This window comes from Pyrus communis, chromosome 9 (assembly GCF_963583255.1).
Source record: "Pyrus communis chromosome 9, drPyrComm1.1, whole genome shotgun sequence".
Taxonomy (NCBI): Eukaryota; Viridiplantae; Streptophyta; class Magnoliopsida; order Rosales; family Rosaceae; genus Pyrus; species Pyrus communis.
This window is the reverse complement of record NC_084811.1, coordinates 17,494,383-17,506,454: the sequence shown is the minus strand read 5'-3', so window position 1 is coordinate 17,506,454 and position 12,072 is coordinate 17,494,383. Positions and strand designations below refer to the sequence as shown.

Below are 12,072 nucleotides of genomic sequence, written 5' to 3'. Positions count from 1 at the left end.
CCACCTCAATGACCAATTTAGAATAGCATTCAACAAAGATGTGCTTGAAACCTCTCGAGGCATCCAACCGAAGCCCGTCACGAAGTGCTAAACATTCTGCTACATTAATAGTACTTTGACCAACTCCACGCACCCCAACAGGGATAGGAAGACCCAAGTCATTTCTAATCACAAAACCATAAGCAGCCCTCTGGTTAACCACCGAAGCATCAAAATTAAGTTTGACATATCCAGTTCTCGGAGGAGACCAGCGGATAACACCTGGATTTACCCCTTGTTTATCATTTTGCTTCATATGCAATAGTAAGTTAGCTTCCTGATAATCTCTACCCATATTTAAGGTAGAAAAAACGATGGGAAGTGTTATTGGCACTCCAAAAATCTTATTCTAAACTTCTCATAAGTGTATTTTTCTTTCCAAATATAGAAAGTTTGAAGTGTCCAATGAGATTTTTGGAGTGTCAATAATAATTCCCAAAACGATACAAGAGTAATTAGGTTTCTTATTCTTAAACACAACAAGATTTCTTTCTTTCCAGATTTGCCAAAAAATAAGGAAGGCCATATGCAACTCACTTAGACCATCACAAGTATGATATCTAGGGAGTCTAACCAATCATTTAAACTCAGGGTTCGATTCATCTTTCCAAATCTATCTAGCAAAAGCACAACTGACAAACAGGTGGCTTCTACATTCATTTTCCAAATTACAAAGCAGGCAAATAGCTGGAATATTGTTAATAAAACGAGCCAGTCGGTCTCTAGTTTGAAGTTTCCCCAAAACGAGCAGCCAACCAAAAATTTTAACATTGTGAGGCAAATCAAGCTTCCACATCTTCATTAAGAGCTTGCTAGAATTATCATTATTAATGACCGAATTCCATAACCAGGTAGCAAACTTGACAGAAAACTTACCATTAGCATTCGGACCCCAACAGCAAGAATTACACTGAGGAGTGAGAGGTAGAGGAACACTACAAATCTTGTTCACAACATCCACATCAACTAGACATTAGCAAATGCCCATTTTCAATGAACCGACTCACTCTCAACTCCGGATCAACATTACCAATTTGAGAGTCAGACAGCAGATTGAAAAGCGGGAAAGGAAAAACCTAATTATGGGTCCAGAAGCAAATATCTTCTCGATTTCCCACCACCCAACGCAAACCCATTATGACTACCTCCCTAGCTTTAAGTAGCCCTTCCAAGCACAAGAATAATTTTGTCTAATCTTATTATTTAAGAACTCTTTTCTTTGGATATTTATTCTTAACAATTTGGACCCACAAATTATTGTCCTCAGTTAAAACCTTCCACCCTAATTTAGCCAAACAAGCGTTATTTAAATGCGCATTTTTTCGAATACCAAGACCTCCCTTCTCTTTTGAACAACATATTTTGTCCCACGCGACCGGATTGAACTTAGAGTCCTTTCCCCACAAAACTTCCTACTTTCTCTATCAATAGCCTTCGTAACCTTATTAGGACATTTAAAAGAAGAAAGAGTGGGATTAGGGACCCCAGCAAGATTAGATTTGATAAGAGTGAGTCTCCCTGTCTTAGAAAGAGTATTGGCCTTCCAACCCGACAATTTGTTTTGGATCTTAATGATCAGTTCTTTGGCGTTAACCGGGTCTTTCCAGAAGATAATATTATGGACCCAAGTATTTACCAATAGTGGTTGTATGCTGAATTTGAAGGATATTAACTATATCATTTTTACATTGATTCCTCGTGTTATTAGATAAATATGAACAGGATTTATGGAAATTTACTTTTTGCCCAGAGGCACAAGAGAAATCCTTAAGCACCTTAGCAATAAATCTGGCAGCTGTATTGGTACCTTTAGCAAAAATCAAGCAGTCATCTGCAAACATCAAGTTTGTAACCCTGAAACTTCTAGGGGCAGTTAACAGCCCAACATTCTTCCTAGGAGACATTCCCAAGCTGTTCAGGTGTCTTACCAGAGGCTACATGCACAAAATGAAAATGTATGGGGACAAGGGGTCTCCCTGACTAATACCCCTCGAAGGATAAAAATAGCCATGAGCTTTACCATTCACTAACACAGAAAAAGAAGTAGAAGTAATACACTATAATAAGATTGACCCAATGAGCATTAAAACCAAACCTCAACAACACAGCTCTAACATAATCCCAACTAATAAAATCATAGGCTTTCTCTAGGTCTAATTTAATAGCCATAACACCATTCTTACCTTTCTTACCTTTGAAAGTCGAGAAAATTTCACACGCAATCAAAATATTATCTTGGATTGATCTTCCAAGAGAAAAAAACACTTTGATTCCTGGAAATACAGCAAACAAGTAAAGGTTTAATCCGATTAACCATAATCTTAGTAATAATCTTATGAGTAACATTACACAGACTGATTGATCTAAAGTTAGACACCAACTCAGGGCTCTCCACTTTGGGAATGAGCGCAATATGTGTATGATTTATTAGTCTCAGGCTTGAATCAGAGTGGAAAAAGTCTTTAACCATGTTCGTGATAGATTGTCCTACAAGACCCCAACGCTTTTGGTAGAACACCGCATGAATACCATATGGTCCAGGAACTTTAAGGGCTCCAATGCTATTTACAGCTGCAAACACCTCATTGTCCAGGATAGGAGCGTTTAAGGCAGCATTATGATCCTCAGTTATGCAGGAGTCGATGATGTTCACAAAGTCATCTGTCTGAGTGAGAATGAGCACTGGAAGCAGTGAACCTACGTTTAAAGTCTTGGACAAAAACATTTTCCAAACCATCACCTTTTTCTCACCGATTACCATCTTGATCTCTAATTCTAGTAATCTCATTCTTTTTTTTCCTAATGTTAGTCACAGTTTGAAAATACTTAGTAATTTTATTACCTAGTTAGACCCAATTGACTCTGGCTTTCCGAGCCCAGAAAGTTTCCTCATTCCTAAGAACTTGGTAGAGTTGCCTTTTAATGCTCCCTTCCTTATTCGCCAAGACCCTCGAGTTGGGCATATACATACTCTCTTGTTGAACCTTATCTAAATCAGTCAAGAGAGCTTTTTTCTTCTCAAAAATCCCAAAAGTGTCCTTATTCCACTTTTGAATAAGAATCTTGAACCTGCCTAAATAACCCCTCACTTTGTCACTTGAGTTGTCAGGCATGTCACCATTCCAGATTTGCCTAACAACATTCAAAAAATCAGGATGAGATAACCACATAGCTTCAAATTTAAAATTATTTCTGCCAACTGCATTAATATTATTCAGGGTATTAGTATCCAATAAAATTGGACTATGATTTGAACCAAATATCGGGTAATTATCTTCGCTCCTTTCAAAACTAAAGAAAAATTAAAATTTTTAATTTCTCTTTGCGCCCGAGGTCTTTAGTTCGATTTTCTCTCCTCTCATATCATTTAGATCAAAATAATGTAGACAAATATTTTTTGAGAATTTTTACTGGCACTTCAAAATTCTAATTGTGCACTCTAAACTTTTTTTGAAGTTAGAAAGAAAAATACTCATATGAGAATTACACAGTTAAATTTATGAAGTACAAATATTAAAAAATGATTTATAATGGTTGTTGCCTCAATTGTTGTCTTCCTCAAATTCAAGGGAAACAAACTTGAAATAACAAGACAACACTGTTAACGCTAGGCACTTTTAGGCCTAAATAGTAGTGTCGGCCAAGAGAGGAACCCCAAAAAGCCCAAGAGAGATCGAGAAGCCCAAAGTCCAAGGGGCTAAGAAGAGGGTATATCCAAGCTCAACAGCCAACCATCCATAAACCTAGCCCGACCAGGGGGCGCAAGAAGGCTCACGACTGCCATGATCACGTGGGTAGATGACAACTTTATGACGCAAGTAGTGTCATAGAACAAGACATAAAGGTAGTCGGAACGATGCTCGAGAAGGTGAGGTTGGATAATCGAGGTCGAGTGGGGTGCTTGGGTCATATTATTCTAACATGATAAGCTATTCGAGCATCCGTCACTTCATCGCTGAATGTCGAGATTGAAAAGTGAAAAGATGTCAGCATTTTAGGCTACTTAATTGGTGCATTAAATGCCAAGTGGGGTAACTTAAGGCTTAGGAGTTCATTAAGGGCCTATATAAAGGGGTAGTGCACACCTCTCAGATAGGGGTTAGACGACTAGAAATAGAAAGCATATTCTTGTATTGGAGCACTATTTTAGTCTTGATATCAATATTAATCCAAGTACCACAATGAAAGTTGTCTAATTTTGAGAGGTAAACCACTTACATCTCTGAGTTCAATCCATTTAACTTTGTACCCAAAGCCCTCCAAAGATTTATTATTTTAATTTGTTAACGTGCAAATTTTTGAGCCTTACAAACACGGCTTGAAAACCCAAGGCAACAATCAATTCGTTAATTAAGGCTTGCTTATTTTATTTTTTTTATGTCATTTCGTGCGATTGTCGGGCCTATTTTCCCTCACCAATATTGTTGGTATATAAAAACTCTTTAAACATATATTTCTTACTAAAATAATAATGATAATCTCAAGGTAACTATTTTATGTTTTGTTCTATGTAAATATACATCTTACCTCCATCTCAAAGAAAACAAATTTTAAAAACAACAAGATAGCACGACTGCTTCCCCGGTCGTGATTAGGGCAGGTAAACAAACATATTTTAGAATGGCATGGGGTGGATTGTCTTGGTGGTTAAGACCATTTTGTTCAACCCAATGCGTTTCAAGTTCAAGCTCTCCCCTCTCATTGGTGTAAATTAGTGTCGGTTATCACTTCTAATAAGACATACTTCAACTCTTGGAGTAAAACTTAAATTTTAGATTATTAACCTACCCAAACTTGCTACAACACTTGGGCCAAATATGAGTTTGAACCCAAAACTCATTTTCGGGGCAAATTTAGCCCAAAAATTCTCCTTGGGTTAGTGGGCTAGGCCACCATATACGTGTACTTTCTTTTAGTTTTATATTTATAAATTCATTAAATCTAACGATTAAGATCTATTATAATCAAATCCAACTGTAAAAAAAGATCTAATGGTCCAAATTTAAATCTAATGACTAAAATAATTAAAAAAAAATCTATCTTGTGTTTCATATTTGTTCATAGTGTTCCATGAGTTTCATGTGTCAATTTAGTAATTTTTTAATATTTATCAAAATCTAAATATTTTTAGGTTAAAATGTTCATAAAATTAATTTAGATAGTCTACATAATTTTTTTTAAGAGTTATTTTAAGAAAAAAAAATTATCCTGAATTCATTGTTTAATAATCTCGGCCAAAAATTTAACTTATAATGGTTAGAGCAGAAAAACTGTGTCGGCATTAAAACCTAAGTTTTTTGGGTTAAAAATTTGAGGTTTTAACTTCAAGGGTTGGAGATGGTCTAAATAAAATAAAACTAATATAAAAAGACAAGGTAACACGACTAGAAAATTAATTAAACTAATTATCTATTTATATATTAAGGGGATGGAGGAGGATTCGAACTTAGGATGCAGTGAATTCTTCGAGAACCCAATGCAACAACCGCTATCATGTTAAGACGAAGAATTTCAACCCATACTCATTTAGGCTCAACTTGAGTGCTTGATTTTTTTTGTCATTTTGTGCGATTATTGGGTCTAATTTCTTCTTACCAATGTCGTTTGTATATAAAAGAAATCTTTAAAATAATAATTTCTCAATGCAACTATTTTATGTTTTGTTCTCTGTAGATATACACCTTACCTCCATAAGAAAACAAATTTCAAAAACAACAAAGATAACACAACTTCTTCCCAGGTGGTGATTAGGGCAAGTAAGCAAATTTTAGATTGGCCAGTAGTGGATTGTCCTTATGATTAGGATCATTCTGTTCAACTCAATGCGTCTAATGTTTAAACTCTCCCCTGTTTATTAGCATCGAACTAATGTACATTATCGCTGGTAATAAAGAAAAGAAAGCAAATTTTAAAATGATAAGATAACGACTAGAAAATCAATTAAAATAAAAGCATAGAAAATTAACTAAACTAAGAGCATCTTCATTGGGCTCCCATTACCACCTTTGAGTACTCATTTAAAGACATAAAAGGAATTTTTGTCTCCCTAAAGGAATATTGGATCAAATGGGAAAGTTGTTTTAGTAGAATTCCTAAATTTAAGAAGAATTACGCCATTAGCATTTGGAGTTTATGTCGGTGAGTCCTTTTGCACCCGCACGTCATCAGCATTTGGAGTTCATGCTGCACAGCAACACTCATATTGGTGGCCCAATTTTTACACCCAAATTGTCATTGGGCTCCACCATTTCAGTCCCATACAGTTCCTATATATGGATACATACATCAAGTATTCGATGAGTTTCCGTATTTTAGGAACTCACTTTCCGATCCATTAGAGATTTATTTTATTCCCTATATTTATTTTATAGTCAATTTATACGTTGATTGTTCCTATTTAGAGACTCCACTGAAGATGCTCTAATTATCTGTTTAAAAGTCGTCATAATACATTAAGGAGAATGAGAAGAGTTCGAACTGATAACACAGTGAATTAAAGAAGACAACCCTAATCACCAGCAAGTCATCATAATTCTTATTCAAATACTCAAAACTTAATGGATTCTTCGAGAACCCAGTGCAACCACCCTTATCATGTTAAAACCCAGTGTTTGAGATGAATGATATCCTGATTCGCCGTGACACTAGGACTGCACCCGGGACTAAAGAAGTTTGCTGCAACACACTAACTAGTCAAAATTTGGGGTGAATTGATAGAAGCTAAATCATCATCTATTGATCCAGACTCCATCTTTGTTACCCAACTCACGAACAAGACATTTCCCCAACATCAAGAGTACCACGAGGCGAAAACAAGCGTTTAGCTCCCGAATCAAATGGTGTGTCAAAGTAGAGCCAATGGTCCCAAGAAATGCATCCATGAAAGTTCGAACTCAAGTTGAAAATTCCGAACTTTTGCTTGCTTTCCAGTACATTTGAATTAATTTGTGGTGAAAATAATACCTAAAAATAGCATTTTTCAAAAATTGTCACCTTGTTTAGAACACAAAACTCAGGATTGAAGAAGGATAGGATTAGAGCTCTCCAATCCTCTCCAATCTATTCCAATCCTCTTTGAAAATCCTCTCCAACCCTTCCAATCACGTGTGCCAAACACGGCATTGGGGTATACAAAGTTTTATATTGACTTCAGTTTCCTTGAATGAAGATTCTAACAAAGCCTCATCTCTTAACTTTTCCCCACCGTTGGCGGTATTTCCAGGACATATTAGTACAAAAGAAATATACAGAGCAGGTTGACCTGAACAACCTGAAGTCAGTTCTTTACAAATTGCCTACCCGGTGGCCAAGACAACTTAAATAGATGGAGACGGGAGAGGAAAATCACGACAAAACCAACAGTCCTAGTGACTGCAGAGCTGAAGAATCACAGAAACATCCATGATGTGGTGATTCTGTCACTGCTGTGTACCTATGACATGTGTGCATTTCTGAAAGAAGCAAAACTTTTGGTCAGGCGGATTAATATTTTTCTGCCGGAGGTAGGCTGGTAGCTCAAAGTTTTCAATCAACTTGGGGCACCACGCATTTTTCTTTCATTTTATGCCGTCAAAGAACTTATCACGAACAGGAATGACAGACTCGATGCACAACTATTGCATCATTCTTAGGCCATTACAGATTGTACACGAGTAATTACCTTGAAGAAAGTGTGTGGGAACTATTTATTGCCCTCCGAGGAGCACTTAAGCGCCGTGTCCGCTGATCATGCTCCTTGGTGACACGCATTGCAGAGACTTCTTTCTCCTTTGCAGCTACTTCTCTCCGCATCTTTTTGCTCTCAACCTCCATTGCTTTGCTAAGTGTATCCACCTTCTTTGCCAACATCTACTTGATTTCACAACAAAAACAAATTAAAAAATACGAAACTGGGAAGTGGTTGCAAAATTAACGAGATATACCTACTATCTAACCTCCATTGCATCATCCTTGTCTTTGAGGGTTTGATCTTTCTCGTGGCAAGCTTTCCTCCAAGATACGACCTCTTTCTGTAACATATCATACAGTACTCCAGAAACATAATCTTCATGTTCTCTCCTGGACTGTTCACCCAAAGTTCCATTTGAGCTCTCCTCATGTCTACCAATTACCTCATTCATCTCAGTCTGATCATTGGCACTGTTAGGCATGATATCTTTCCCAGTTGCATCTTCAAATGATCTAGTTGAAACCTTGGCTTCTTTTAATATTGCAGTGGCACTGTTGGAACGGTTGAAACCAGATTGTAAGTTTGATTTTGTCCTGTATAGATAGCCATTAGAGGACAATTGAGAAACAATATCAGATCCACCAATTGACTGGCGCCTTGAAGGCCCATTGCTTAAGATTCTTCCATCTGAAGCAGCGCGTGCTTTACCATTAGATGCTTTAAACTTATCCTCCAAAACCTTAAATCTTAATTGGTATTTTTCCTAAGAAATCAATAAAAAAATCAACTATTATGAAGAGGAATAAGCACATAACAAATGAGAGTAAAAGAAATTGTAAGCACAGACCAAACTCAAACAGTTAGCATACCTTCAATTGTGCTTCTGCCTTTGCAGTACGCTGAGCGACTGCCAGCTTGTCTCTAAGTTGCTGCATTTCTCCCTACAAAAAAAATGGGTCAAATATTTTAGACCTCAACTGAAACTTTTCATTAATTGTTTTCACTTTTTCCCCCATCTTTTGAAGGAAAATAAACCATCTTTGCATACCAGCATGCACACACGAACATATATTGTCCAGAATCCAGATTTATACGCAAGTGGACAATAAGTCCACATCGAAAACAAAAACAAACCACCAAGACAACAGGAAAGTCCCCCTAAAAAAAACAGTTATAGAGCTCCATAAAACCAACTGAAAACGGGCTTTCCAATCCAACCAAAGGACTGAAAATTTAAAATCTGAAGAAACCGAAGCCCAAACTATACATCCCCAAAAAGTCTTGGTTTTTTTCTCCTTTCCTGGTAATTTATGCTTCTCTATCACCATGCATTTGGCAAAAGGTCAACAATAATCATTGCAGTTCATCTATGGTATGAGATGATAATTCTATATATTAATCCTCTTGGGTTAACAATATACATTAAAGGACTTGCATGCAAAGATGATGTGGTACATATTGAAGTCATAACATGCCTGAAAAAATTTCCTTTCTTCAAGCCATTGCTTTACGGGCATCACTTTGTCACTGGAGTCTTTCCACTCATTCGCAACAACAGTGGCAACCCGATTTGCGGAGACCTTTGCACGAGCCACCTCCCGCTCCAATAGTTTTTTCTCCTCCTACAAAAGCTTGAAGGTTAGAGGAAGTTTGCATTTGTGACAAAGACTCAGAACAACTACGAGGTGGTATGCAAGTACTGGATTTCCATGAAACAGTTATTACATTCATCTCCTGCACTTTCCGCTGGTAATCACGCACAGCATTGGCTGCAGCTCCACCAGCTAAAACAGCCTCCTCCAGTTCTCGAACAGTTTGCATTAGCTTCTCAACCTCAGCTACCTTTTGCCTCTGCATTTTGTCAAGTATTTTGTTCTCCTCCTGATAATGGACAATTCCATATTATGTAAAATGGTGTCTAATGCTAGTACACACCTCTGGTACAACCCTCTATCACACAAATTGCATGCAGTAGGAAAACTCTGAACAACATACAAACCTGGCATATTTCAATCTGTTTCATTAGCTCTTGGTTTTTGTTTTGCAGATCATCAACCAAAGATGCTTTTGCCAAGGCAATCTGAACAGTTCTCTCAGCTTCAAGCAGAGCAGCCTCCTTGGATTTAGTAAGCCGATCAAGAACTCTGTTGTCGTCCTGCAACTTGGCTACCTAAAAAAACAATACATCAAGAAGTAAAAGAAAATTTAACTCGTTATAATTATTATTTCATGTAAATAAATGAGTCAACAGATCCATTAACAATATAGAAACCAAACACATATTGAACAGTCTATACCTCACTTGTACAAACCAAATATGGTAGCCAAAATCGACACTCAAAACTGACATAAAAACACTATATAAAGTTTTTACAACGCTATCTGTCTTAAAAAGCAAAATTCAAGGGGTCACAGTATTGCAGAATGAAAGCATACCTCCTGCCTAGCAAGCTTAAGCTCTGCCTCCAGCGGAGCAATGATGGCTTCAATGGGTGGCATTTCATCATCTTTCTGTGCAGCGTGAACTCGTCGGAGTGTGGCTTCCGCTGCAAATTGCGCAGCCAAAGCTGCTTTTTTCTCATCATTTATTTTCTTAATCTCAAGATTCTGCAAATCATAGTGTACTAAGTATATCGCAAGCAGAAAAGATTTCAATGTTGGTAACAGAAGACATTACGATCAGGCAGCAAGGGAAACTACAATTATTACCTTGCTTTCCAAATGAGCTTCAGCTGATTTAAGCTTTTCATCCACTTTGTCAAGTTCATCTGTCAACTGAAATTATTAACCAACAAAAAAATTCAGAGACTTTTTTTTTTTTTTTTTTTTTTTTTTTTTTTGAGCACATCGATATTTTTACACTAAGAAGGGGGGGGGGAGTTTGGCTAAGCCACACGACAGATAAAACACATAGCATCAAGTATTGACAAATAAAATTGAAACTGGTTTTTAAGAATCTTGATAACTTTCACAGATTGAAAAGCCACTTTAAGATAAAGTTGCTGATTAAGTTTTGCTTTGTGGCTATGTTAGATTTTTATTAGTTTCATTCTTGTAACTCGATTCTGGCGGACATCTAGCTCACTGTTTGTTCTAGTCTGCATCTAAAAAAAAGGGATGATGGTCTGATGGTCTCCCATACCTACGTAATTGTTTCCGCATAGATTGAGTACGTCCAAAATTACTGTTTCATCAAATAGAATATGTACAAACTACAAACGTTGTTAGAAGAACATAGAAGAAGCAACTTACGACCGAGTTGGATGTCTGTAAAAATCTGTCTCATTCATATATTCTAGTATGTGTTAAGATTCCATTCTTTGGTTATGCAAATTGGTCTAAAAATAAAGAATCCGATCGCTAATGCCGAAGGAAGAAAAATGTGGTGAAATTACTGATAAGTGGAAGCACAAAACAAACAGAGTACCTCTTCAACCGCCTTTTCTTTAAGACGCTCTGAATTTCTCAAAGACTTGATTTCCGCCACAGCATCTCCCAACTCCCTCTCTTTATCTGTGCAATTCCATTTCCATTTTCCATTTCATCAGTTTTTGGTTTTGATACAGAATTCACTCAATTATTATATGCTACATGAAATGAAAATTAATCAAAAATAAGAAATGCATTTTTGGGAAAATAATTATTATAGCTCTAAAATTTGAATGATCCTTTCTCCTTAGCTAGCAAATGCGGCTTTAAAATTTAACCCGGAAAAAAACAGAGCGACATTAAGAAGAATTCTCTCAATTTTTTTCGAAAACTGAGACGAATTTTCAATTCGATGAGATAAAGATTATCATGTATTATTAAGTAGACAGAAAAATGGGAGTCCAAATTTTGCCGGAGAAAGAGTTTTTTTTTTTTTTTTTTTTCCGGAAAATTGAGAGAAGAGATGGATACCGCGGAGGTCATTTTCGAGGCGGTTGAGCTCAACTCGGACTGGATCGGAGCCGTGCATGAGGGTGATGATGTCATCGACATCGGAGCCGGAACGGGAGATTCCGGCGGAGGAATTGGTCTTCTTACGAGCCCTGAAGGAAGCGGAGGAGGTGAGTACCGGCGGCTTAGTCGGCGGGTGGTGTTCGCCGTTGCTAATGTGAGTAGCAGTGCTGGCCATTGAAACTGGGGGAGAAAAGATCTCGTGGTGCCGAGCTCACACGACGCCCCGTCCCGAGCCCTAAATTACAGGAACAGAAAGCTGCAGCCTGGAGAGAGTATAATTTTCTATGTCATTTATTCCTCTATGGGATGACGCCTTGCAGTGTCAGTCAGTGAGAGTAGAGAGAGAGACAGAGGAGAAAGAGAGGAGAGAGAGAGGATTAATTTTAAATAGATTTGCGATTAAGGATGAAAGATGGGGTTTA

The 12,072-nt window shown here is 37.3% G+C and overlaps 1 protein-coding gene across 1 annotated transcript; it reads right to left on the bottom strand.

Moving 5' to 3' along the window:
* Positions 1-7,013: 7,013 nt before the first annotated feature.
* Positions 7,014-12,072, bottom strand: LOC137745054 (microtubule-associated protein 70-2-like). Its single transcript, XM_068484916.1, has 11 exons — positions 11,609-12,072; positions 11,136-11,221; positions 10,418-10,483; positions 10,145-10,315; positions 9,708-9,878; positions 9,434-9,589; positions 9,184-9,330; positions 8,578-8,649; positions 7,974-8,471; positions 7,700-7,887; positions 7,014-7,490 (listed from the first exon to the last, which is right to left on the bottom strand). The coding sequence occupies exons 1-11, from the start codon at positions 11,823-11,825 to the stop codon at positions 7,472-7,474; spliced, it is 1,791 nt and encodes a 596-aa protein (XP_068341017.1). The 5' UTR covers positions 11,826-12,072; the 3' UTR covers positions 7,014-7,471.

Bases quoted from the DNA above. Each gene is read 5' to 3' on its own strand.
- LOC137745054 (XM_068484916.1), bottom strand. From the start codon at position 11,825: ATGGCCAGCACTGCTACTCACATTAGCAACGGCGAACACCACCCGCCG. The intron at 8,472-8,577 runs GTATGCTAACTG...TTGATTTCTTAG, and splicing joins AGGCAGAAGCACAATTGAAG to GAAAAATACCAATTAAGATT. The intron at 7,888-7,973 runs GTTAGATAGTAG...GAAATCAAGTAG, and splicing joins ACAAGGATGATGCAATGGAG to ATGTTGGCAAAGAAGGTGGA.